This window comes from Telmatherina bonti (genome assembly GCF_933228915.1).
Source record: "Telmatherina bonti genome assembly, chromosome: 22".
NCBI lineage: Eukaryota > Metazoa > Chordata > Actinopteri > Atheriniformes > Telmatherinidae > Telmatherina > Telmatherina bonti.
Window position 1 is genome coordinate 21,123,760 of NC_136631.1, and position 27,951 is coordinate 21,151,710.

At 39.7% G+C, this 27,951-nt stretch overlaps 1 protein-coding gene across 1 annotated transcript; it reads left to right on the forward strand.

Annotated features, from left to right (window-relative positions):
- The first annotated feature begins 3,349 nt into the window (after positions 1–3,349).
- Positions 3,350–27,951, forward strand: asap3 (ArfGAP with SH3 domain, ankyrin repeat and PH domain 3). The gene is made up of 26 exons (XM_079262270.1): positions 3,350–3,571; positions 6,611–6,683; positions 8,665–8,810; positions 9,972–10,046; positions 11,531–11,580; positions 12,064–12,187; positions 13,063–13,148; positions 13,492–13,567; positions 15,959–16,045; positions 16,198–16,316; positions 17,059–17,128; positions 17,259–17,346; positions 17,710–17,758; positions 18,438–18,604; positions 18,744–18,877; positions 19,021–19,112; positions 19,214–19,394; positions 23,494–23,579; positions 23,692–23,807; positions 23,884–23,951; positions 24,647–24,754; positions 24,935–25,139; positions 25,326–25,617; positions 25,739–25,961; positions 26,113–26,241; positions 26,543–27,951. The coding sequence occupies exons 1-26, from the start codon at positions 3,446–3,448 to the stop codon at positions 26,615–26,617; spliced, it is 3,045 nt and encodes a 1,014-aa protein (XP_079118396.1). The 5' UTR covers positions 3,350–3,445; the 3' UTR covers positions 26,618–27,951.

The window sequence follows — 27,951 nt, forward strand, 5'->3', positions numbered from 1 at the left end:
CCTTTAACAAGCTTGTACATGTTCAGCATGTTAAACTAGGCTATGCAGTTCTTCCTCAAGTAATTTAAAACACAACTTAAGGTTTATGGTGCCTTGACATTTAAAACTTGTGTGTGTAGGAATATCAAACTGCTTTTGAACCAGTCTGGTCACTGTATATGAACTTATGTTGCACAAAGCCCCTTCTGTTTAACAAGGCATCATAAAAAGAAATGTAAGGCATCCTGCGCACGCACACAACACTGACTGTATGGTTTATGTGCTCGTCAAATTGCAGGCCAGCTCACTTCTGTTACAGCACACCTACATTGACAACGAGGAACAAGCCTAAGTATTGTTTGTTAAATGCCAAATTTGTGTTCAGTTCTCGCATAAATGAGGGTGACAGCTTTCCAACTAGTCGCACCAGCCAATACACAAAGCATGTCACTGAACAGGTGCAGTTTAGTGATTGTAAACTGTGTTGGGGACCTGAGCTGAATGACAAAAAAGTGATTTCAAATCTTTTAATTATTCAGCCAAAAAAAATTGACAACAGTAGGAAATATAGTTACTGTGACATTGAGTTGAATTGTAAAACAAGCTTGACAACATGTTCCTTAGTTGAAACTCTTACTGTTCCTACTGAACCAACAGGTACAGTCTAACTTATGTCTGCCAGCGCGTGCTTGAGGGTGGAGTTGATAGGACAGGACAGTTTGTTGCCAGTGTAAAGCTACATTAAGTACATGACTTAATGCAGACTGATCAATGAGTCAGGGAATATGTGCTTTTCTAAAGCAGAGGATTTTGTTTTTGAGCACATTTTTGAAGCTACCTGCACTCAGTAAAGGTCATGCTCAATACACACACTTTTTTTTTTTTCAGTGCGAAACAGAATTACTGTGTTTGACAGTAAATCTAACCCCCTTCCCCCCTTTTCTTATTTGCAGTCATCTTTGTTGACCAGAAATGGGGTTATTTTACGGTAAGCCTGGGCCTCCTGCCTTGACATGCGTAGTAAATTAATAGCAGGACCAGAGGAGCTGAGTCAACAAGTAAAAACTCTCACTGGAGGAGAGAGAGATTTTTTTTAGGAGGATTGGGGGGGGGGGGGGAAACCTGTGCTTCTATCCTGGGTGTGCTGGGAAGCAGCAAGGAAATCCTGGCAGCTGTAGTCTTTACTGGAAGATGTTTGGATGATCTCTATGTTGTGTGCATCACACAGAACCTCACTTCCTAACAGCTAAAAACTAGGGTTAATGTCTTTCAGGTTTTAGATTTTTTCCTTTCAACAATCCTGATTCAAATCATTGGCGTGTGTAATAATAATAACAAATAATTAATTAATAATAGCTTATCTAAATTTCTTTTACCATTAGCAGTGACAGGAGTGTGTCTGACATATGAGAAGATAATATCAGCACCACATGTAGTGTGAAGAAAGGAAAAGGGTGGAGACAAGAAGGGAAAACATTAAATGAGTCATGCAGTTTGTGTACAGAAGCAATGCAGTCTCTTTTCCTCTTATTCCACCTTTGTCTTCCTCAATATCTGGCTCAGTTTCTGCACCCCACTCCCTCTGTTGGTAAAAAAAACAACAAAAAAAGAAACATAAAGACAGCAATTCTCTTCTTTCAATCCTTCTTTTCTCTCTCCCTCCCCTTCCTTGGGCTTCTGCTGTTCACTACAAGTTCACTGCCTGAGTAGACCGGTTTGCTCAATTTCACAATGGGACCCAGGCTCAAAAATTGGCAGCTGTACAAAGGCTCTGCTTTTTTACTAGGGGCTGCAAAGAAACTGAAGGAAGGTATTGTTGGGATACAGCAAGCCCCTGCATTACATCAGCCATGACATGCAAGAAAAAGAAATGGGTGCATGCACAATACGCATGCAGGTGTGAGTTAGTTTGGGCATGCCTTCACTTCCTTATAGGAGTGAGCATTTTTCTTGACAAAAAACCCCCAAAAATCAATAGTTTTATAAGGAAGTTACACAGCTTTTCCTGTACAAACTTTAGCCAACTGTCTGAACATGTGCAGAAACACACTAGTTGTGTTTGTTTGGTCTCCCACAGAAGTTTCCCTCTGCTTATAGAGGCAGTGTCTGAAAACCCTTTCTGTAAGCTTACAGTTTAAAGTCTGGGACATAAAATGCTGTGCATTTGTACTTTGGTATCTGAGTTATTTGCTAAATGAAGATACTTGCAGCACAAAATGCTCTTGTCTATAGTTGTGAATATAAACACAGCTCCTCTTTGAGTGCAGGCAATAAAGACTACATCCATTCTGAACTACATACTAGGCTGCAGTAGAAGTTGAGACAGAGAACAAATGAAGGCCTTCAACTACAAAGTGAGTCTATTTTTCCTTGGATGAATATGGTAAAAAAAAAAAACTCAGTTGCTTTCAGTTATTTCCTTTTATATACCACAGCTAATGTAGGCAAATATGTGGTTTCGTGGGAAAGGCAGCCACTAGTTGTTATTTGATGGAGCTTCCTAATATCATCCATCTTTATCACTGCACACCCTGAGGGAAAGTTTACCGATACACCCCTTTTCTTTGAGGTGACAGTCTTGACAATGCCAAGCATGCAGGACTTGCGTTTTTTTTTTTTTTTTAATCCACCCGCACCCCCACCTCTCTGACATACTACCTTTCATTTTGTTTGGTAGTTTCAGGACATACCAGTGGGAATGGACTTCAGTTATTCTCCTTCCATAGAAAAAAAAAAAAAAAAGAAAAAAAAAAAAGGTTACAATAAAAGGCCCCTCAGAGTCAAAAGGGGGAAGAGGTGCAACCAAAAGGAACAATGTGTAAAGACCCGAAGAGGCATATCCACAAACTACATGATACGTTTTGCTTATTGGTTGATTTCCCTCAGCTGACGCTTTAATGTGGAATACTCTTTATGTAACAGTCTTTTCGTAAAACACGATGTAGGCAACCACGCTTCAACTTTCTCGTCCCTCAACTTATCCATCTAAATTCCTCTCCCTCTGCTGGTCCGTGAATGAGGCATTCTACATTTCCATGACGACCGCCCTGCAGACTCTGGGAGCCTGCATAGAGATGAGAAGTAGCCCTGTTAATGAAAGAGCCGTTCAAGGACCAGCATACACATTTCTCTCTTTATGCTAAAACGTCCAAACTTTCTCACGTGACAAGAGAGTTTGATCCCTCCCTCACTGGATCCACAATAACGCGCTGGTGCACCTCCACGCGCACGCACTCGTTGAGTGGAATCCGTATACTAGCACCAAACTTACTTTTGGTTTTAGTTCACTCTTGAAATACTTCTTTAAGTGACTCACTGCATTTGCAGAAGCCCCTTTCTACTCAACGGAAGGAGAAATATTATTATTTTCTGCATTTTCTTCTTATTCAAATGGGAATTACGTGCGCGCCTAAAACTTTGACTCACTTTTCCTCTCAGTGAATGTCGGACCTATTTCGTTGGAAACATGCCGGAGCGAATAAGCATTTCAGACTTTGTGTTGCTGACAAACGAGGACTTGTCTTCGCCTGGAACTTCCAGTTTTCAGTCCAAAATGAGCGACTGTCGAAACACAGTTTCAGCCGTGGAGGAGGTGAGAGAAGCGGCGGCCCAGACTCTAACTCACCTTTTGTGTTTGTCTGTTTACCTGTTCAAGTGTGGGCTTGCAGTGTCTTGCTACACACACCTACACAGTAGTCTTCTTTTTTCAGTACTATGATATTTTATTTTTCATCTTAGAGAAGATGCTGCTTCACATTATTTTAAAGCTTGATCATGAAATTGATCATTTTAGCATTTCTTTCTGGCTAGAGCAGTTTTTGCCTTATGTCACATTCTCTGGATTTCTAATACAGCTTTGCAGGGCACCCAAGATTTTAAAATATGTCATTATACCTAAATAGAGCTACTGTGAATAAATAACATAACAGCATTCTTTCCTTGTGTGGCAAAGTAAGGTAAAACATTGATCCAGTAGCTATTAAAGTTAATGTTTGAGTTGCAGAACTGCTGGTGACGTTTTGGAAGTCATCCGGCTCCAACATGCACTTAAAATCTGTTTCTGAGCACTCCACAGTCATAGTTGTGTTTTACTCTTATCTAATATTTGCATGGTGTTATTACTGCCAACACGTGTGTGTTTTCTGTGTATGCACCGTGTTCAGGAAATTAAGGTAGGATTTGAGTATTCATAGTCATGTCCAGCAGAAAATGCTACACTAGGTAATGCTGTTTACTTGTCATTGTCCTAAATTGAACTGAGGGGACATAAACTGAAAGCACATGTAATAACATACAACAGAAAGAAGTGTGTCCTTTTTGACAGAATGAAATGGTGTCTTTCTTATTGTAAGTGTGGGCACACATGTTTATCAGTGTTTGCCTGCAAACTGCAAAGGCAAGTTTGTGTTTTTTTCTGTTTAAACTGGTGCTTGGGCTCAAGGCTTATTTGAGGTCTCTGTGTGCGTTTGTGTTTGTTTGAAATCGCTTCTCTCAAAGCTCCTCAGGCAAAGGGAGGAAACCGAGGGAGGCTGCCATGAACTCTGCTGTAAAATAAATAATCCCAGTATGCACACAAGTCTATCTTCGAATGTTTTCCTTGTGACTGAATAGCACGGACAACTGCTCTCCTTACAGCCCATAACAGATTTATCTTTTTGGTTTGGGATACATCAGTTTCAATCAACAACAACCTTCCCTGCAATATTGCAATCCATTGGTAAATTTGCTGCAATATACACTGTTGAAAATCTGTTTCTAACGTATTGGCCATTTGACAGTAATAAATCAAGGAAAACTCTGGATGTATCCTGAGATTGTGTAGAGATTAAACAGTGGAATCCTTACGATTCCTTGCTTGCCTTACCAGAATCCTTGTAGATGACCCTAAACAGAGGAAAAGCTTTCTTTAGGAGTTTCCTGGTACGAATCCGTCACAACTAAACTTAGATGAACGCTGCAAAATCCAGGCTTTATAAAGACAACAGTGTAAGGCAGCTGTCTGATGCATTTATCTCGAGCTTGGTCCTTTTTTTTAAATGTCCATAACACACTGGAAATACATTGCTGAAATATCTGTTTAGGGAGCGTCCTGCTGGAATCCAACACATGTGCACACAGATGTAAGTGCAACAAACTATAGAGAGATGTGATCATTATGTTTAGTCTGCTCTACAAGCACTGGCTTGATTAATGGCTAGTTAATGACAGGGCATGTGTGTGATTTAAGAGCAGCATTTGAGGACACAGAGGTGTCATTTGCTTGCACCGATCTTCCCTTTTTTTGTGAATCTTAAAAGTATGGTTTTTGTCTGTATTTGACAGTTATTCTTACCATCTTGTATTGTGTTAGGTACTCTGTAAATGAGTTATTGTTTTACTGTCAAAGTTTGTTTGTCAGGTTCCATTAAAATTGATGAGAACATGAAGAGTTAATTTACCTCCTACATTGCAGGAGCTGTGATGTGACCGTTGCACACATGTACATTGCAGTGACAATGCCCAAGTGGCATATTGTGCAGCTCTAATCATGCATCAGTAATGAAAGTTTAGACTCTGCCACCAGCATCAGTTGCACATTGACATGCCCACATGCAACCTGTTATGTGGGCACAAAAGAATGCTGTAAAAGACACTGAAGCTTCTCACAAACAATCGTGCACTGAATGATTTGGTTGCGTGTTCTCTGGTGTCCTGACTTGTCTAATAAATTCAACACTTACAGCCAAATGGCCAATCAGAGCAAACTATGGTAGCAGCAGCTGTGGCTAGCTAAACTGCTTTGCTGACTGTAGTGGAACATGATGCAACGTTTAACCTGTGTTTTGATTAATGAGCCCACTGAGAGGATTCGACTGGGATGGGCTGGGGTGTGGAAATGCGTAACAAAAGTAACGTGGCACTGTCAGGTCTAACTTACTGGCTCATTAAAATCTAGTACTGGTATCACGCAGGTAAAGTTCCGCTGCAACAAGTAGCCTAGGCAAGGAAAATAAACTGGACGTTGTTTCAAAACCTGTTTGTTTAGGAAAGATTCATTGTGCACGTACAGTAGAAACCACTGCATGTGTCTCCTGAAAAGCTACAGATGACAAAAAATCAATGCAGTGACATCATTCTGGGCTTTCCATGACAGTACAAAACACAATTGTTCTCTGGGCAAAACCAGTTTGTCTCATACTCTGTGAGAAAATGAAGCAGATACAGTCTCACGGTTGCATTTCTAAAATAGAAAATGTACCATATTGTTCTGTATATTGTTTTGCCAACTTGCAAAATAGTTGTTTATTTTCTTCCTGTTTGTTTACAAAAAAAATGTACATGTTTAATCGCAGTTTTCATCTCAAATAACAGGACAGTTGTCAGTGCACGACTTCCTGGTAAGCTAATTGTACTGATGTACCCGTCACAGATTACAGTACATCAAAGGACAATAACTTTCAGTCTTTTCAAGTCTGGCCAAGAAACTTCTATTATCTTTTCTACTGTTTTGAATTCTATCTATCTATCTATCTATCTATCTATCTATCTATCTATCTATCTATCTATCTATCTATCTATCTATCTATCTATCTATCTATCTATCTATCTATCTATCTAACAGTTGTATATGTGTGTGTTTCTGTCGTTGCAGTGTCTGGAGATGGATAACACAACTTTGCAAAGAATGAAAAAGATGATCAAAGCTATACACTCGTCTGGACTCTGTAAGATGTCACATGAAGTGTACACGTCACAAATATTGTTGGAACTGTTTTCAAAAACTGGTGTCTATGACTTAACACTCACATTGTTCTGTGGAAGCTTGCTTTCATTAGAAGGCCAACCTCTATTATGGCAGGAAGTGCTGTTCAGCTTGTGAGTGAGCATCCATGTAATTTATTGTACAAGCCCGGTCCACATGACGTCGCCGAGCTGGAGTGGGCAGTGGTGTTTATGAGAGAGGCCCCTTGTTATGGATGCATGAGAGACGTTTCGTGATTGCGTTTCTGTAAAATGCAGAGTATGGGTTCATCGTGTGTGTGGTAGTGTAAATGGCATGTTTGGTTTTGGCAACTGCCAAGCGTTTACCGCAGTGACCTCGAAATCCAGTAGGTCAGATTGTTCTTCGAGCGTGTCATGCAAATCTGTGTCACCATATCTTTTTTCCATGAATCTGTCAGATGTTAGCGCTCACCTCAGAAATGTGTGGGAGAAAAAAAGGAACTGCACAACATATTCTGAAGTTGTTCTTCTTAACTTGCTTTTGGGTCTGTTTCCGGCTTTGAAGCTTTAACTCATAGTTTTTAGTAAAAGTGAGTCAGTGAAGCAGCTGCACAGAATTAGGCAACCAGATAGAGTCAACAGTGCAACAGCATCTGCAGAAAAGTGCTCCTTGCTTCTTTTGCCCTCCTCCTCCTCTGCCTGTGTGTCTAAGTAGAATCATATGGGTTAGTTCCAGTAATGTGGCAATGGGAGGCCCATTCCTCACTCACTCATTATTTTGCTATACCCCTTGATCAGTTAATCGTAACTCTGCAATCTGACCCATGGCATAAATAGACAGAATGGGACAGCCACACTTCCCCTCATGCTGGCTTGATGATCTGATTACTGTGTCACACACGTACACATACACAGTGAAATATTCTCTCCTTTCGTTTTCTGTTCCCACAAATGCGGAGCAGAAGTTTTCCTGCCAGGACGCTGTGGCTTTCGAGTCTGTGTGTGTTCTGGTGGAGTGGTTAGATTTCTCTGGTGGCATCTGGCAGTTAAAGGTCAGCTGTAAAATCATCCTTAGGCTTTTTGAGACCTCAGCTGTTTGTTGTTTGAGCTGCATGCATCTTGTTTGTCATGACACTAGCAGCCGCACTAGTTTAGTTTCCCTTCAATTCCCAGTTTTCTTTCTTCCACGTTTTACAGTCTGTATTCCTGGGTTCTTTTAGAAAGGTTGCCGTCATACAATCTGATAATCTGTTCGGGTTGGTTAGTGCAACTGTGTTTGTCTGTCATCGACCGACAGCCAGATTGCTGCTTCATATTTGTCTTAAAGTGGAAACTTGTGCGCAAGCACCTTGTGTTCAAATATGGCTTTGTCTGTGTATTTGTCCAATGATGTTCTTGGCCATGTTTTCTGTAACTAACACAGTCATTTATTAATTCATTATCTACACCGCTTAGTCTAATTAAGGGACGCCAGGAAGCTGGTACCAGTCCATCACAATACAAAGAATTGTAAAATATGACCATAATTCTACACTGAAAAATCAGTTTCCTTTGTTGTTGACTACTTTCCTTTTCCTCTTCCTTTATGAAACCTTACTTGGCAACAAGTAGTTTCTTTTTTGTTCCACAGCTACTGTTGTGGTACAAAACCTAAACTTCACCAGAGCGGGGCTGTATTTTTTTTTCCATTAGCCCATTTCCAAATAAATTCACCAGATTAGGAACCCACTAAGGTCATAACCCTTGGTAAAGGAACCCAAAAGCCATAGAGAAAGATGGGTTTCTGCATGGTTGTTTTTTGCATCAGGAAGGCTGTAAACCAGTACTAATTTATACCACATGTTTGTCTTGTTGAAATATTCCCAAGGAGGGAGAACAAATCATTCAGCCTTTTTCCGATTTCTGCATTGAGTTTGTCTTTTTTTATTACTTCACTGTCTGCATCAGCATTAATACTCAGTTTGTCTATGTGTTGCTTTTCAGCACATGTGGAAAGCAAGGAACAGTATGTTGAGGTACTGGAGAATCTGGGGAATAGCCACCTGACTCAGGACAACAATGAAATCTCCACAGGCTTCCTCAACTTGGCTGTGTTCACAAGAGAGGTCACATCCCTCTTCAAAAATCTGGTGAGAGGAAAAGAAAAGGAACATATGAAAAGGGGAAGGGAAATACGCGAGTTCCTTAAAACGAGCTGTTTTTGAGACGTCAAAAAATTCATAATGTAACCGCTAATCATAGTATAATATGAATATACATGATGCAACGAGAAACAGGGTTTCCAGCTGCTGCTGCTGCATGCCTTCTGACTGTGTCCAAAACCTTTCCAATGATGGTCTCTAGAGTAATGATAATTCATCCCAGACCTCCATGTGTGAGTCAGCACACGCATATATTCACCGTACGTCTCGCACACTCCCTCCCATGCATCAATCAGGGCCTCACAGCAAACTAGGCCTTGCAGATGTGAAAAGTGGGCCCAAAAGACCAAAAGACGGGTGATTTAAGGAGGTAAACAACGAAATCAGCCTTGCACTGTGCAATATTCATATTAGTATATGTGCGTTGATCTTCTTTCTTGTGTTGACACTGGGAGCTAGTAGTTTCCGGGGTCACAACCCCATTTATTATCTAATAGTTACCTCATTGCTTGGCTGCCAACCAAAACAATCCAACCAGTCTCCTGCTCTCTGTGTCAACATAGGAAGGTTAGCTTTACAGACAGCTCATAGAAATGGTTTGACATTATTTATGTAAAGCACAGAGCGCGGCTTGGTTATAATTCACATGTAAACATGGAAAAAGTGCTCTGACCTCGACAAATACAAATGTAGGCACTGGTCAGTCAGATACGAGGAAAGAATGAATCAGATTAATAATATGGCAGAATGCCATATTACTTATTTACATGAATGGGAATTGGCAGTCATTGTGTTTTACTGTAAAGTCCAATCTGTTAAGGTCATGCTGTATTTTCATCCGTCTCAGATCCATTAATGAGTTTGTAGTTTATCTTCTCCTTTTACATCTGGAATCATTTCAACAGTGACTGTAGACAAGCATTTCATTAACATGACTGCATGGTGTGGCCATTTGGATCTAAGAACTGGGATTGTGCAATTTATAGTTCAGTGTTTTCTTTAATGACTCAACATTAGAAATGGCTGCATCACCATTCCCAGAAACACAACACTGCTGGGAAACAAATGAAGTGCGTAGAACCATAACTTGAGCGTTTGCCTTTGTTTAAGTTGTTCTTTCCTCATTTGCTGTTCTCTTATGCATTTCAGGTGCAGAACCTCAACAACATGATGGCATTTCCTCTGGAAAATGTGCTGAAGTCTGAACTCAGAGACAGCAGATTAGTGAGTCTGGATTTCACCACAGATTGTTTATATTTATATACCATGTTTATATACCAGGTTTATGAGGAATGAAAAATTCTGTGATGACAGAGAAGTCATAAGTACCTTAAAGGGAAACTCTGTTGAGGTTCTTTGAAAAAAAAAAAAATCCTTAAATTAAAGTCATCACATGATCTCAGTGTGCTGATGACATTTTTATATGTTCTGTTATTTTAAGCATTTAATGTTTAAACTAATACATTTTTTAGCTTCTGTATGTGAAATCTACACGTATTTACTTTTTTTTTATACTTGTTTGTCAATTGTTCTATCTAATACTGCTGACCTGAGTTGCTGTCTGCCTCGGCTGGTGCACTTTTGAAAAAGAGATTTTCTTAAGAGTTTTCACTACCTGCTTGAATAAAGGTTAATAAATTTCCCTGCAGTAGAACATAGTATCACACCATGGATGAATGAGCTTTTCTCAAGGAAACACACTGTCCAAAGAGTAAGGGATCCCACAATCTGGACTCACAGTTGATGTCAGAGGCAAGTTCGCAGACACTAGGCTGTTACAAAGAGATACAGCTAATTATTACAAAACATATGCAAGCTATAGTATTGGGAGACAGACACACTTCATCTTCTTATGCTTTGTGGGTGAGTGTTTTTATGATATTGTACTCAACAGGATCATTGGCTTTCAGTCCCAGACTGTGTGGAATAATTGGAGAAAAAGTGCCAAAATGACCAATTTATTTTTTCTTTTCCTACACTTTGGCTATTTCTCTCCTAGTTTCAGAACTTTACACATCTATCGTCTACTAGTAGTTTGTTGTTTCACAATCCATCCTTGTTCAGAGCCGAGTATTAATATTTCAATCATAAAAGAAAGACTTGTTGTCAACATCTGCCATCTGTTCAATAGTGTCAGGTGATACTGGAAAGCATAACAATATTGACATGGATGACTCTGTCCTGACGTCCCACATAAACATGCAAACTAAGTTGAGATTACATTGAAACAACGCTTTGGAAGATCAGTATAGTCTTCCAAATATACCCAACAAGCCAATATTTATTTCTGTACAGATTTTACAAACTAAAATGAATAAAATACAAATATTTAAAATAAAATTTTCAGGTGGATTTTCTTTATGAAGAGATAATACTGTCTGTCTGCTTTATGCTTATAGTTGAGCCTCCTAAAATATTGGATGATATGAGGTTATTTAAATAGATTAAGTAAGATTGAGTAAGATTCAACTCCGTTCCAGTTTTGAACTGTGTTGCTCAGTATTTGTCCTTTGGTTTGCCATGCCAACAGACGAATGAGCTCTAACAGACTGATGCTTTGTAAGCTGCTAACACTGCCCTGTCTTCAGGCAGCTGATTCCACAGCTGAGTATTGCTTCATTATAATGAGGGAAGACAAAGTCCGGCTGAAATCCCGTTTGTCCAGGTTGCAACTTCATAAAGTGATTCATGTGTCTCTTGTCTTACAGGAGCTCAAGAAACATATGGAGAAGAGCTGGAAAGATTACGACATTAAATTGTAATTAGCCATTCTCTTTCGTCACATTCTGACTGTTCATTTTCACATTGTAACAATATTCTTCAAGCCTCATTATTTTCATGATACAGACCCTAAGAGGAACCAGTTATTCTCATGTTTACTAGGTCACAGAAACTGGTGTAATATGTTAATAGAGTAATGCTTCAACCCCCATGGCCATTCTCCATTACGTTGCTATGAAATATCGCAGAGGCACTTGCACTTTGCAGCTATCATTGGATCTTCTGATAATGGTTTAGAGTGTCCTGTAACGTAGTAAGGAAACTACACCACTCCCTTATCTTTTACACAACTTCTTAGATTTTATTTAGGAAGAAAATCGAGTTAGATACTAACAAAAAAACCTTGACAGACAGCTCATCAAAGTTAAAAGTGGTACATCAGGCGAACAGAAAAAATTGTGAAACACATCATGCATCTCTGTCCTCTCGGGTTACTCCATTTCCTCTGTCTATCCATCAGGGTAAAGCTGGAGAAGGAAAGGAAGGAGAAGAACAAGCAGCTGGGGCTGATCAGGACAGAAGGACTAGATGGAGGGGAGGACATGGAGAGAGAAAGAAGGATCTTCCAGCTGCAAATGTGCGAGGTGGGGGAATTAGTGCCAGTCAAAATATCAAATCCCAGACACTTTTTGCGTACATGCAGTGGGTTTAAATTTAAATGATGTGGGTGGTCTGCCTTGTAGATTCCACTTTCCCTCTATGGTTGCATGGATAGGGTCACCCTCTTTCCTGTCTCTCCAGTAAATATTAATACATGTCAGGAACTAAAATAAGAATTTGCATTCAATTATAAGATTAAGTCTTTGTGAGATTATAACCAGAAATAGCTTAGAAATGCATTGAATGGGTTGTAGCATACAGGTGGTTTAGATCTCAGCTGACAAGGTGGTGCACATGTTGCTGGAGAAGACCCTGAAAAAAAAGGCAAATCCTAACTGAGACCAGCTGTTGAAACTAAAGGAGAAGCAGGGAAAATGGAATTTCCACTTGTTGCAAGCCATCCCAAACCCTCCCCCCCACATGCATACAAATGCTCAGCAAAACACACGGAAACACATGAATATACAGAGAAGAAAAACACTTCACCGAGCAGCTTCAGCCGCAGAGACAGATGGATTCAGACTGGGTTTAGTGGTGCAAAGACAATGTAGTCATTCCTTCCATGCAGAACTAAAACTAGCTGGTGTTTGTTCTTTTTGTGTGAAGTCTCTTTTTACTTTCAGTCAAAGTTCATTGACTGACAAGGCTGTTTGAATAAGACACATGACCTTTGAAACAACATTAAGTGTCCGACCACACACTAAAACATGCTAAACAAGTGTTTAGTCCAGAATTCATTTGAAACTTTGTGCAGAAAAACGTTTGCTAAATGCACTTTTGGTTGTTTTGTTGCATGATTTTATGCACTAATTTATATATTTTTTGAGCTGTTTTTAACTGTTTGTGTTTTTGTTTGTAGTATCTCTTGAAGATCCAGGAGCTTAAGGTTCGCCAGGGCCCTGACCTTCTGCAGTGCCTCATCAAATATTTCCAGGCTCAGCTCAGGTCAGTCTCTAACAACAAAACCTTTAATGTTGTACAGCCACTGATGTGTGAAATAGGCCTAAAAAAACATAGTTATTCCTGGGATAAAAAGCATGTCCATTTGATTTCCACTTCTGGTTTCAGTGAGAGATGTTTGCCTTCTATTCGAGTTTCTTTGGGTTTTTGCTTCCTTTTAAAATTTGTTATTATTACTGCTAATCATTTACTCATTTTAGCCATTTCAAGAGTTTGATGTGGGAATGGAGCTGCTTTTACAGCTTCAGCATGTGATGTTTTGGCTGATGAGATGAAGATGTTTGATGAAGTACCGTCATGACTCAGCACATTCTTTTTCTGATCTCAGTTTTTTCCAGGATGGCCTGAAAGCCGCAGAGAATCTCACTCCCTTCATCGAGAAACTTGCCTCTTCTATTCACACGGTAAATGTCAACTGCAATGGGTTGTTTGTTTCTGTCTGCCTACATTTTATATATCTTCTGCTACTCACTTGTTTAGTTATTGCAACCCTGATTCCAAAAAACAGAACGCTGTGTAAACAACACCCATATTACATACCCAATAGAACATAAACTATTATCAGATGCGGAAAGTGCGACAGCTTCCCATTTTGTTAAAAAATATCAGCTCATTTTGAAATTAATGGCAGCAATATGTCTCAAAAACTTGGAACAGGTACAATAAAGTAATTGGTGCAAATTAAAATGACCGGGAGCAGTATTTGACTTTAAGCTATGTTAATTAGCAATAGATAAGTAACATATGCTGGGTATAACTGGGTATAAACCTCTCAGATGTAAAGATGGTCAGAGGTTCAACAACCTCTGGGACAAACTGTATCTAGAAAATTTGGAATAATTATAGAAAAATGCTCCCCGATGTAAAATAGCAAAGACTTTGAATATCCGAGCATCTACTGTGTATAAGATCAAAAGTTTCAGAAAATCAGGCAGAATCTTTGGGCCTTAAGACGACACTGCATTAAAAACAGTAATGATTTTCTTCACACTTCCAGAAATTATTGTCTGTGAACACAATCTACTGTCACTTTCACTGATGTAAGTTAAAAACTCTTTCTGAAGAAGCTGCATGTGATCCAGGAACATCTCTCTCTTCTTTGTGCCATTTAAATGGTCTGAGGCAAAGTGGAAAACTGTTCTGTGGTCAGATGAATCAAAATTTGAATATCTTTTTGTAAACCGCAAATGCCCCGTCCTGCATCATAAAAGTGAGAGGGGATTTGTTTTTACTCATTTCTATCAAAGTTATGAGCTATTTCTAACGCTATGCATTATGATCACATCAATTGTTCATTATCTCTCTTAGGACTATGTGGGTCATGCAATAGAATTATGTTTTATTCTTTTTTTAATTTCAATGTTTTTATTTTTTTCTCAAAATGGTTATTGTGCCATATATTTATGATTTCAGCTGTATGACTGGATGATTATATGTAGATTACACGCAATTGTTGTTGTTTTCTATACTTATTGATGCAGCTGTTGTAGCAGTACTTGAATCCAGAATAAATTTACCAAACTTTCCATACAAGTTTCGTAACTTTGCCAGATAAGAGTCTTCAAGTCCAGACTTTTCACGTATGGAAAACATTTACATTATCATGCAACACAAGTCTGGCAACCTAGGCGCAGAGTTGTTGATCAGCTAGAATACTGCTTCAGACAAGAGCAGGACATTATTCTTTTCCTTAAACTCCAGAAGCTGCTCACCTCACACCCCAGACATTTATGCAGATGTTGAAACAAATGGGGATGCTACACATGGTAAACATCACCTGCTTCAACTTTTCTGAGATGCAGTGATGCCATTTTTTTATTTTCCATTAATTTATAAAACATGTCAGTTTCAACAACTGATATATTGTTTATGTTTTATTGGGGGAAATATACGAGTTCATGAGATTTGCAGATCACAGCATTCTGTTTTCTTCTGCTCGTTTTCTAACATTTAGACTGTGAGTCATGTTTAAGTGAGCACAGCAGTATTGTCTCAGTGCATTGTTCAGATTATCTCCAACTGATGTTATCACAGAATGGCCACACATGCTCATTCCATACATATTGATCTTATCTTGCCCCTTATCCACTCAGACCATCCACTTTTTTGCTCCAATTTCCTTTAATTGTCATGTCTGGCTCAGTAAAAAAAAAAAAAGAGGAACTGTGTCAGAGAAAAAGTACAGACAAACTGTTTTTGGTGTTTTAGTTCCTTCTGTATGCAGCATTGCTTCTATGTCACAAAACCCCCTTTTTTTATGAAAGCGAAAGATTCCCATATTTTCATTCTTTCCTTAGTACACACCTATTTCTTCAACCACTGGTCTCCAGTCTGAATAAAATTTCCCTCTTTCCTTTTCCTGGGTAGTGCACTGGAAACAGACTATTTACTGTGATAGTGGGATCGTTGGAGGTTTTTCTGGTTTAACATGTGCAGAACACTGACCTGTTCAGACATGCCAAGCCTCGGGCTCCAGAAGGAAACTCAGTTTTTTTTTCTATATAATTATTCTCAGGAAAAAAATCTTTAAATATTTTATTTGGACTGATGTTGCGCATGAGAATGGACATTTAACATGTTAGTACAAAAATAAAAACCTCCAAAGACTACACTCCCAAATACTGAGCTCTGCTCTGCATTATTTTTAGACTGTTACACAAAGCTCTGATGTATTGCCACTCCACACCCAGAACTAATAAAAATCTATTGCATATGACCGAAACAAAACTCATAGCATGCTGTTTTTCCAACTTATGTGATATTTTATTGCTGTTTGACTTTTTATGGTGTTGCAGATGCGTCTGGAGCAGGATGAGGAGGTAAAACAAGTCACTCAGCTGAAGGACTCACTCAGACTACTTCTGCAAGTGGATGGGAAAGAGGTATGCATATCTCCCCTGTAGCAATGTAGCATTGCTGTATTCTCTTGTCCAGTGACTGATGGCTTTCATTTCTAGTTCACCTCAGTTACATAACCTCCAAAAGGGGTTTGATGTTTTTCTGGGTAAGTCCTAAATCCATGTTTGTATCCAAGGATTACTTGAACAGAAAAAACTCTGGCAACTCTGGCAATGGGTACAGCATCCACCAACCACAGGGAAACAAAAAGTATGGGACAGAGAAATCTGGCTTCCTCTTCAAGAAGAGTGATGGGTGCGTACAATCACAATCAAGTGTGTGTTTTTTTTATTCTATTTGAACATTTAGGCTGAAGACAATGCTTAATAGGAGCAACACAGATTGCAAATATTTATGTTTGATCCCCTTAATGTGAGTTATTCTGTCAAGGAAAGCTTTTATTGATTCAGATTTCCTGCACATATTTAAACCATTCGATTTGATAAACATGACTCGAGTGAGGCAGAAGCGATCAGATCAGCTGAAGAGTAAGCAACTGTGGCATGAAGGGGGAACGGCAAACTCAAACTTTGTCTGCCTCAGCTGGACTTTATTACTGTCGAATGAAGATTCATGTAGGGGCCCCTTCTTTGGAGCTTTTTGGCAAACAGACTAACTGAGCTGATCCAACTTCTGCATCGTCCACACACACAAAAATATTCACACACATAGCAAGACTGCTCTATGAGCAGAAGGAGGATGTGGTTCAGTAGGGCAAAAGGAGTCTACTCTCCTCGCTCCTACTGACAACTGATTGTTTGATTTGCATCACATGCTGGGGAAGAATTAACTCATGGTTTAAAATTTCTTTGTAAACTCTCCTCAACTCACTGACATAAATGAAAATAGGCTCTCAGTCATTTTACCTTGTTCAGTACAGATGGTGGAAACAGGAGTAAAGTCATTATATCTTGTTTAATGTCAGTGCCATATCAGTCTTATAATTTCTGTAATTTTCAGTAAATTTTCCATTTATTTGTTGGGATTCATTTAACAGGATACGGAAGGTTTGGCAGAAGAGGAAGTGTGGAGTTAAATTTGGATGCCTGACTATTTCCCACAGTACGGTGAGGAGCAATTAATGATACGTAACACAGTAACCAAAGTGTGATTCAGCAAATTACAAGATGAAATTTAACTACTCAGATTCTGTCTAAATCCTCTGATAGATATTGATAAAATCACATTCTTCTTCAGATCAATCGGCCACCAGCCAAGTTAAACCTCCTGACCTGTCAGGTGCGACCGGACCCTGATGACAGGAAGACCTTTGACCTGGTCACTCGTAGGTTCATTCTCAACTTTTTATCTGTAAAATTCCTCTGGGTGAATGACTATTAATGACCTAACAGTCATATTCAAAGTAGCTATAGTTACAAAGGAGCTCTTAAATTAAGTTTGCGTCTTTGGTTTCCATGGTGATAAAAATTCGGATCGGAAACATTTTACTTTTGGATTCGTGAGACATTCCTAATGATAACATAAACTATTGTGTGGATAAACGCTAATGATTGTGTGCCCCGTTTTACAGCACCTTTACTTGTGCAAACAATTTTCCTGCTGACATGCTTTTTTGTAAACCTTTTGCACTCCATCTGTCTCCAAGATTTGCCCAAATTATTCAGCCACCTCTGTCTCTCCTTTGCAGATAACCGCACATATCATTTCCAGGCCGAGGATGAGCAGGAATGTACAATGTAAGGACGAAAAATGCCTTAGGATGCATATTAATACCGAAGACTTCTTTTTTCATCTTTTCTTGCTGTATCAGCTAGTTGTGACAGTTTTGCCTCTTTTTATTAAAGGTTTTGGCTTTAGGAAAGAAGCCTAGCATAGTTCATTATGATGTAGCCAAAACTGCTCGCAGAAAGAAGAGAAGGGATGAGCTAAAATATTTCATAACAAAGAAAGAATATGCCAGGCTCTCAATGTACAAAAATGGAGAGAAATTTAAGGGGGCAGAGCAAGAAATCTCTTAAGGACCCTGTGGTCCATCTGGTTCTGCATGGGACGTTTCTTTTTGGCCACAGACAACAAGCAAGGGAACCTTGTGTGTTGTGATGTGGTTTCAGAAGGGCTGGTATCTGTCCCTTGCTCTTCCCTTGTGTGTGGGATTCTGACTCTCTTCTTTGATCTGATGTGTTCTGCGAGTTTAGAGGCAAAGAAAGATGCAAAAGTGCCAAAAGTTCAGAAATGTATGACTCAGCGTGAGTCACCGTATGAATGAAGTTGAGAAAGTGAGAGCGATGCTGAAGACACATGTGCAACACATGCTTTGAAACATCTGAGCTTTTGAAAAGTATCTTGCTTTCTCATGGTGTCAACCTCTCGCATGCTGACAAATTGTTTTATGTGTTTGTGTATCTCTGCTTTTAGCTGGGTGTCTGTGCTGCAGAATTGTAAGGAGGAGGCTTTGAACACAGCGTTAGGAGGAGATCAACTTCACCTCCAAGATAGCGGGCTCCAGGAACTCTCCCAGTCCATTATTGCAGAGCTTCGACACATGCCGGGCAACGAGGCCTGTGCAGACTGTGGAGCTCCAGGTCAGCTGGTCATTGCTAATAGTTACAAAACCAAAGGTTAAATTACATCAGGAAAATATTTGCTGAGAATTATACATAAATGCATGCTGCGATTTTAAAAGATCACTTTTGAATTTTGTTTTTCTGTTGTGTATCTCAGATCCAACATGGCTGTCCACCAACCTGGGAATCCTGACATGTATTGAATGCTCCGGGATCCATAGAGATCTAGGAGTCCATTACTCCAGGATTCAGTCACTTACTCTCGACTTGCTGAGCACCTCTGAACTACTGGTACAAAATAAACTCACTGAAACACACATTGCAAACACACAGTCCATGCGGAATTTCCATCATCGGGATTTCTTAATAAGAAATCCTGACCGCTAACATACTTTAATGTCACATCTTTGTGTCTTTATTGCGTGTTTTTCCAGTTGGCTGTTAGCATTGGCAACACCAGATTCAATGACATCATGGAGGCAGGCCTCCCAAATGACTCTGTCAAGCCATTACCACAAAGTGACATGTACGTTCCTCATTTCTTTTCAGCCATCAGTCTAACTGTTGTTAGGTGTAACATGTATGAATCATTTGTTTGTTATTTATTTGTGTTTCCATAACAACCAGGAATGCCAGGAAGGAGTACATTGTTGCAAAGTATGCTGAACGTCGGTACGTCCTGCGGAGAGATGAACCTTGTCCAGGCCGGCTGTATGATGCCGTGAGGAGCCACGACCTTACCTCAGTTCTGCAGCTCTACGCAGAGGGAGCAGACCTGGCCAAGCCACTTATGCTGCCTGATGGGCAGGTAAAGATCATTTACAGCCATATGTGGATCTCCCCACCTACATTTCTGGCTCAGAAGTGTCCTGTTGGGGTTTAGATCAGGACCAAATAAAATACATTTTCCCTTAGATCAAATTGTCAGAAGACTTTGACCATTTGGTCACATATCCCCCTATACTCATTTGCTTATATTACATGTACAATTAACATAAAACACCACAACATTTTTTAAAAATGACAATTATTCAAAATCCCAGTAATATTATCTGCTGGCTTTTAGTGCAAGGAAAAGTAAAAGTAACCAACTTATGGAATAAAATTGTTATAGTTATCAATATTTTGCAGTATTCCTTTCTGACTGAGACAAATCAGAAGCTCACTAAGACCATTAATGTGTTTAACTGCAAAATAAACTTGGATGGTAGTTTTAATTAAGTGTTATGTTTTTTGGGTTTTTTTTTTTTAGCCTATAGGATATTTGTGTGGCATTTTTTTCAAGCGCCTCTGCACATTTCAGTTCTTTATTACTTAAGCATATACGAAGATTGCCCTAAGCATTGTAGAAGTGTGTATTATACACACATCCAAGAGGACACAGGGGCCCCAGCAGCACCACAGCATTTATTTTTATTTATTTATTTATTTAAATTAGGACAATGCATATTCATCAACACATCGGCAAAAGCTTCAATGTAAATATGCCGGAGTTAGCACAAAGCTAATTTACATCCGTAGTCCTAAGGCAGGAAAGGACAGATAACACGTAGTCCCAACACAAGAAAACAAAAAAACAATACAGACAATACATCATAACAATAGACAACAATAGACAAATCTCACAGAGTTTAAGAGGCCCCAAGAAAAAAAAACAAAAACAAAAAACCTAGTGTGAGCATGCTTGGTTGGTTTTCAGCCAGTGTTTCAAAGCTGTTTTAAAGGCTGAATACGTGCCACAGTTCCTGACATGGGCTGGCAGTGTGTTCCAGGTTTGTGAGCCTCTGATTGACCCCACCATTTGACCAAATTTTGTCCTACGCCGCTGTACGTTACAGTCTCCTCTGGTCGATGCTCTGGTATTTGGCCGATCACTAGGTTTTTTACCTATAAAATCCATTAAGGGAGGAGGAGCAAGTCCATTTACAACTTTAAAAATAAGGCAAGCATCCATAAAAATTTGATAACTTTCGAAATCCAAAATATTATACTTACTTAGAATGTTACAATAATGGTAGTGTAATGGCTTTTTGTCCAGAGTTTTCAGTGTTCTCTTAAAGAGGGACTTTAGTGGCTTCAAAATGGCCTCTGAAGTGTGAGACCAAGTGGTATAACAGTAGGTGATATGACTAAATATCATGGCGTGCATATAAGCCTTAGCGGATTCTGTGGTCAGAAAGGGTCTTATATGCTTGAAGTTTGACAGATTAAATTTAATCACATGCAATACTTTTTTCACATGTTGCTTAAAATTTAGATGAGAATCAAAAACTACTCCAAGATATTTAAATTGTTCCACCACATCCAGTCTCTCTCCATTGACTAACACAAATGGTTGTTCGGCCTCTGCTGGCTGCCGGGAAAAAAACATACAAACTGTTTTTTTTGTATTAAGATGTAGACAAGCGTCATGGAGCCAGTGAGATACTGGCACCATAGCACCAGAGAGTATTGCAGCGGCTTCACTTTTGGTTTTTGCATGAACATATAATACTGTGTCATCCGCATATAATTGGATTTTCACAGTTTTACATACATTGGGTAAGTTATTGACATATAAACTGAATAAGATTGGTCCTAGTATTGAGCCTTGTGGGACTCCAGCAGAACAAGGTAGAGAAGTAGATTGGAAATGTTCTATTTGTACAGCTTGTTGCCGGTCCGACAGATATGATTTAATCCAGCAGAGAGCACTGTTAGAAAAATTAAATTGTGTTAGTTTAGCAAGGAGCACATTGTGATTGATGGTGTCAAAAGCACGTTTCAAGTCAAGGAACACAGCGCCCACAAAGCCGCCCATGTCAAGTAGATGTTTTAAATTTTCTAGAAAATAAAAGGTGGCAGTCTCTGTGGAGTGATGTTTCCTAAAACCGAACTGCATTGGATGAAGAGATGTTTCACTATTGTTTAGATGTTGAGTTAGTTGTGCAGCAACCCATTTTTCTGCTATTTTTGAAATCACTGGTAATATACTTATTGGTCTATACTTATTTATCTATCCCTACATTTATGATCATTCAGTTTATCATCACTCCACCCCCCCCCCCCCCCCCCCCCCCCCCCCCAAGAAGTGGCCTGAATAGTACCTGCTTGAAGCACTAAAGGAATTAGAGTGACATTTATCTCTAGCACCAATACTCCTCCTTAAGGAAGTTTGTGGTCGCATATCAGACTTTACATCACTGCTGTTTGTGAAGCTGAAATATTTCTACTCATCACTGCATGTCAGGCTGATCAGTGACTGAACCGCACACTGCTGCCGCGAAACGACTGCCACAATGCGTCGCAGCACTTTGTTTCACACATGCCTATGGCAGGAATTAGAAGTAGTTTTTACATATCCTGAAAGTTTAGTTATATTACTGTTGGTTCAGGAGCAATACATATTTCTGTATATCACTAATTCTTCTTCTTAGATACCTAGTTAGATCAAAACAGAGGCCCAGTTCGACCTACACACTTCATTTATTCCTAACTGGTATATCACCAGCACATCCACCAGAGTTATGCGGCTCACTGGGAATCCTACAAAACTTCAGGATTAGTAGTTGTGTGCATACTCCTCTGTCCAGATGCAATTAAATTTATGTTTTCACTGTCACTCGCCTTTTAATGTGACATTTTTCTAAGAAGCCGGTGTATTTGACCTTCCATCAACAGTGTAAACAACATCGCATGTAGTGTGACAAAGTATCGCATAGTGGTGCACTTCCAGTTTAGTTGCTGCAATTTAATTATTAATGTACTATGTATGAGTAGACTGTCGGTGGGTCACTCCTAGAAGACCGATGGGCCGGTTCTGGCCCATGTGCCACCAGTTGAATAGCCCTGGTTTAGATGCTTGTAAAAAACAGATGTCTTGCATTTACTGAGAATTCAGTCAGTCAGTCAATCAGTCAATATCGTAACTTAGACATAAATACAAACATAAAACAATGACTGAAAAAGGTTTTGGCTGAAGTGAAACACTTATTAAAGCCAAACTCTATTACAACTTTGTTACAACTTAAAGCAGCAAGCTTATAGCTATTTCAGAATAACAGCAACATCCTGACATGGCCGCCCACCCAGTTTGTGTGTGGCTCCTAATGCTTTAGTGAGATTTCTTTTTTTTTGCAAATAAGCTTGACTTGTTCCTTTTCATTTAAAATAGAGGATTAAAATAACTGTAAATAAATAAAACTTTTATTAAAAATGACACATGATACTGGTTGGACGACCTGTGTGGATAGTAACAGAATGTAAACTCTGGTGTATGTGTGCTTCGGTCAAGTGTGCAGGTAGTCAGGGCCACTCCCATCTCCTCTGGATACTAATTCTTTTTTCTTCTCTGCCCTGAACTTCCTTCATCCTCTCATCTTGCTTCCCCCTCCTCTGCTGTCCCTCTTGCGCCTCTTGTTCTTGTCTTTAATCATACTCTGCCCTCCTGTCAGGCACTTCCTGGTAAGCTTTAACACTGTGTAGTCTGGCTTACTCTACTCCATGTGTTTGAGTGGGAATGATTGTTTGTATTGGTTGGTGCTTAATTATTATTGTTTTAGCTTTTAGGTCAGAGCTCATGTCTCTGGAGAGCAAATAATGCAAGCTTATTAAATTACACTGCCACCTCTGGCCTTCATTTTGCACTTCACATAAACAGATACTCTTTAAAGCTACAGGACTGTTTTTGTTTTTAACTGACACTGACACAAAATCATTTTGGCTAAATTGACCTGCCATAAAATTCATGAGTGAGTTGCCTGATGGGCCCCAATTTTAGACACATACTGTATCCAGGACAGTCAGTGACAGGACTGACAGTTAGTTTGCAGTAACTCTAAATAAAAAAAACAAAAACCCACACATGTATACTTGGAGTATCTCACTAAGAATCACATATTCTTTGTCTCTCTTCCTTCCTCTTTCAGGGGATCAGAGAGACAGCTCTTCATCTCGCTGTGCGTCTAGAAGAGAGAAGCTCTCTGGCGCTGGTGGACTTCCTTTGTCAGAACAGGTCTGGCTAGTTATATAATTCATTAACTTCAGTTTATAAATGCTGTCGGGTTGCTTGGCTCACTTTGGTAAAGTTTAACACCATCTGTCTGTGCCATATGTTTATTGTGCAGTAACTGTCTGGAGAAGAGAACAGCCGAAGGGAACACAGCTCTTCACTACAGCGTCCTGTATCACAAGCCTGAATCTCTCAAGTTGTTGCTGAAAGCCAAGGCGGCCCTTCACATAGGTACAATTTATTCTGCTGTTGTTGACAGAATACAGCTAATAATGAGTAAAAGACCATGATTTTTTTTTTTCTTTAGTAAATTCAAGTGGAGAGGCGGCTCTTGATGTTGCCAGAAGGCTGCAGCACTCACACTGCATTGAACTGGTGAGAGCCCACTTTCTCTTCAATGTTTAAAACTTTTTTTTTTAAAAATACTCGAAGAACACACACTGTCAGGAAGTAAGTTCAACTGAGGAATCAAGTTCCAATATTATAAAAAAAAGCGACCTCCAGAAACAAAACAACACAACTTCCACAGCTGGAAATACGACCTTAAAATAACTCCCAGTGTAGCCAAGCCCAGCAAAGGGCTTACTCCCAGGGCAAGAAATTCAATCCTCATCAGGCCCCGATGTGTATCATTCATAAACTGGTTTTATTTTCTTACCGGCCTGCTGATCAGACCTCATGCAATATCCTGTTTGCTGACAGATTTTTTTATTTTTTTATTTTTTTTAAATGAGGAAAAAAAAAAAAACTTCCAATATTTTTATATCAAATTTGAATTATCTCAAGTTTGGTTCTTTAAAGCTTTGCTTGATGTATGTTTTCACTTTTTAAACATGTAATGACTGTAAGATCACACTGCTGTATCTACATATTTATCATTTTAAAAGATCCACAAATGAAATAAATAACAAAATAATTCAGTTAGATTTAATCATGTTAATGGGTTCACGTTTATTGCTGATGAGATGGCTAAATCCAGTTATTACATATGTGTTACAGGTGTATTTGTGGAAAAAAAGTCATATCTGCTAAAAGTTGTGCCCGTCTATGTGTGTGTTTGTGTGTTTTAGCTGGAGTTGGCCCAAAGTGGGAAGTTTAACTCTCAGATCCACGTGGAGTTCACATGGGAGACGCATTCTCAGGAGTTCTATGACAGTGAGGATGACCTTGATGAAAGGGTAATACAAAACTATCCAGTCTCATTACTGACTCTCTAAATTTTTGCCAGTCAAACCTGTTGCATGTTTAGAAAAGTCAGTATGTGGGTTTTAATCAGAGTGGAAAATATAATAAAAATGTAATGAATTAAATATAAAATCATAGAAATGAACATTTAGATAAGTGCCATTTTTCTCCAGGTGAGCCCGTTACCTAAAAATCGGTCTCCATCATCAAATGGAGGTGGGGTATCTTCCTTTGCCCGCTGGGCTATGAGTAATGGCACTACTACAAGCAGCAGGCCTTGCCAAACTTATGAGAATATAGATTACAAAAATCCACAAGCCAGCAGCCCCTCTGAAACATCAATGCCACCGCCACTGCCAGCTAAATCCATCCAAAGAGGTAAACTATGCAGCTTTACACTAAACTTTAACGAACCCGTTTTTTTTGTTTTGTTTAGCTTAAATCACACGAAATTGTTTGCTTATGCTCTTGGCAAGACACTGGGCTGACACTTGCTCTGAATAAACAAATAACTTTGTTTTACTGATGCAGCGTTGTTCATGGTCTTTGTGTTGATCTCTTCAGGGCGCTCAGACCCCCAGATTTCAATCACGACACAGGAAGGAAACCTCCTGCCAAGACACAGCTCTTACCCGGCCACCCACTCATCCAGTCCTCAGACACAAACAAAACACACCTTTGGTTCATTCAGTACAGAGAACCATGGCCAGATTGGGAGACCTCCTAGGTCTCCACATGGACAGGGGTGTCTGCAAAGGGCACACAGGCAGACATGGGATGGCCCGCCAAGTACGAGTTCTGGGTTTCAAAGTAGTTTCACACCAGCATCCTCTCAGAATCACATTGGACCTGTCAGGTAAACAAAAAGTCTAACATTTATACTGAGCTTTAACACTGCATTTAGATGAATAAATAGCTACACATGACAAAGGTGTTGGATCAGAGAAAGTTGAAGTTATGTTTGTGTGGATTTCCAGTTCAGAGAAAACCATGTCATATCGTCGCACCAGCAGTGGTGGAGGCAGCCAGGGAAAGTGTAGCGCTTTGGCCCAGAGCTGTGTGGGTAGCCAGGAGGAACTCTACTGCAGCTTAGTGGGGAGTAGTCCACCTATCATCCCTGCTCCTGCACCAGCTCCTGCTCCAGCCCCTTCATCCTCGCCTACTGTGGCCTGTGCCCCACGATCACGCAGAAACGCCATGGTATGAATACACAGACACCTCTTTGTGTTGCATTTGTCCTGTAACCTTTAGTGTGAGAGCCACTCCCTCCCCCAGAATGTCTAGAGAAGTTTCACAGTTAATATGAATTTGCTGGTGGCACACTGAAAATCACGTTACATGTCTCTAACAGGTTTCTGGCAGCCGGCCACAGAAGCGTGTTCGGGCTTTGGTGGACTGCCGAGCAGTCAGCTCAGAACAACTTGCTTTTTTCAAAGATGAGGTCATTGTGGTCACAGCCACTAATGACCCCCACTGGTGGGTGAGTGCAACTACAGATTCTTCTCCAGTGGTTAACTTGTAAATAATCAGCATGCTTTCCAGTCATTCTCCCCACAGTGAGCTGTAATTACAAATTTTCTACATTAATCATGTTTAAGTGGCAGAGAGTAGTGTACATGTCATGGCTTACGCTAATTTAGTTCCACTGTAAACTTCTGTAGAATCAGACACTTGACAAAGTGTATCACACTACAATCATAAAATGATTGAATGATTGATTTTTACAAATGGATTTTCCAGTTACGCAAATAATAATAATCACATTAGTTTCTACTCAACAGGTTGGCCACATAGAAGGGGAACCATCCAGGAGTGGGACCTTTCCTGTCAACTATGTACAAAGACTAAAAGACTGAGGGAAGCATACAAAGGAACCTTTGTCACAGAGTGGATTTTAATAACAAAAGACTTGTATTTCTGGATCTAACTCTTTGAAGCAAACTTCCTCATGAGTTGAGGATCTGCTGGCCAGGGGACATGAGAATGTAAAAATGGCCCTTTTTTTTTTTGTTTGTTTGCTCTAATTTAAACATTTACTCATCCTGAAAGCCGCAAAGAATCGAAAGTTTTCAGATGTCATAAACCTTGAACTACAATTACAGGCACAGAGGTTGTGTAATATAACCAATGTAACCATTAATCACTCATTTTTGCAGCATATCTTTAAATTGTTGGTTCAGGTATAGGCAAAATATAAGATCAGGGCAACAAACCCTTTAAGGCACTTTAATCTCAGGAAAGGCTTCTTAAAAGTTGACTGAGTTGTAAATATTTGGTTTTGCCAGCTGCTGAATAGCGATGTATCTGCTTGTTGCTCTTGAGTGAGAACATATCTAATATTTTAAATCCCAGTATACTAAAACTTCCGAGGTCTGCTGCCGCCTGCACTAGGATGTGCCTGCCAGTCTGTCTCCAACTAAACGCCAGTCGTCTGTGCCGTCCAGCAAGAGATCTGAACCTTAGGCCATCATGAGTCTGGGTATAACTCACACACTGCAGGGAGAGAGGAGGATCCAGTTTCTACTGGCTCCAGGCGTCGTCTCTGGAGAACCTGGAATAACGATGGTGGGTTAGGGAATGGAAAATAAAGACTCTAACCTACCAGGAAATGGCACTTAAAGGGAGGCTGTTGGTGACCGCTCCCTGCAGTAATTTGTTCAATGAACAAAGGCTTACTTACTCTAGGTCCATTTTTGTTTCAATGCCAGATATACATGAGCACACGTGCACTCTTTAAAGCTGCCAGGATTCAGGGGCCTTGATGGGAGGAAGTGATGTCACTGCTACTCTCTTATATCAGAAACTAAAATCCAAATGTAACACATTTCACTGCTATTATACAGTTTGTTGTACATGTCTGTTTAAACACTTGTTCTCCCAAATTTTTAAATTTAAAAGACAGTATTACCTTTTGTTACCAATGTTTTTTTTTTTTTTTCATTTCCCATGTTTTTCTACTGTTATTGTCTTAATGGCTTTCAGTCAAAAGATAAGGGAACAGACATTGTTGCATGTTTGTCCAGAGGATCTTGTCTTACCACACAGAAGGGTACTGACAGGGGTGAAGTAGGGCAGGTTTTCTCCCTTGTAATCATGTAGGTAAGGAATCTGTTTGCTCATTGCTGTTTCTGTTAATATTTTCTGGTTGTGTTGATGATTAAACAAAGAACTCACAAGACAGACAGGTTTA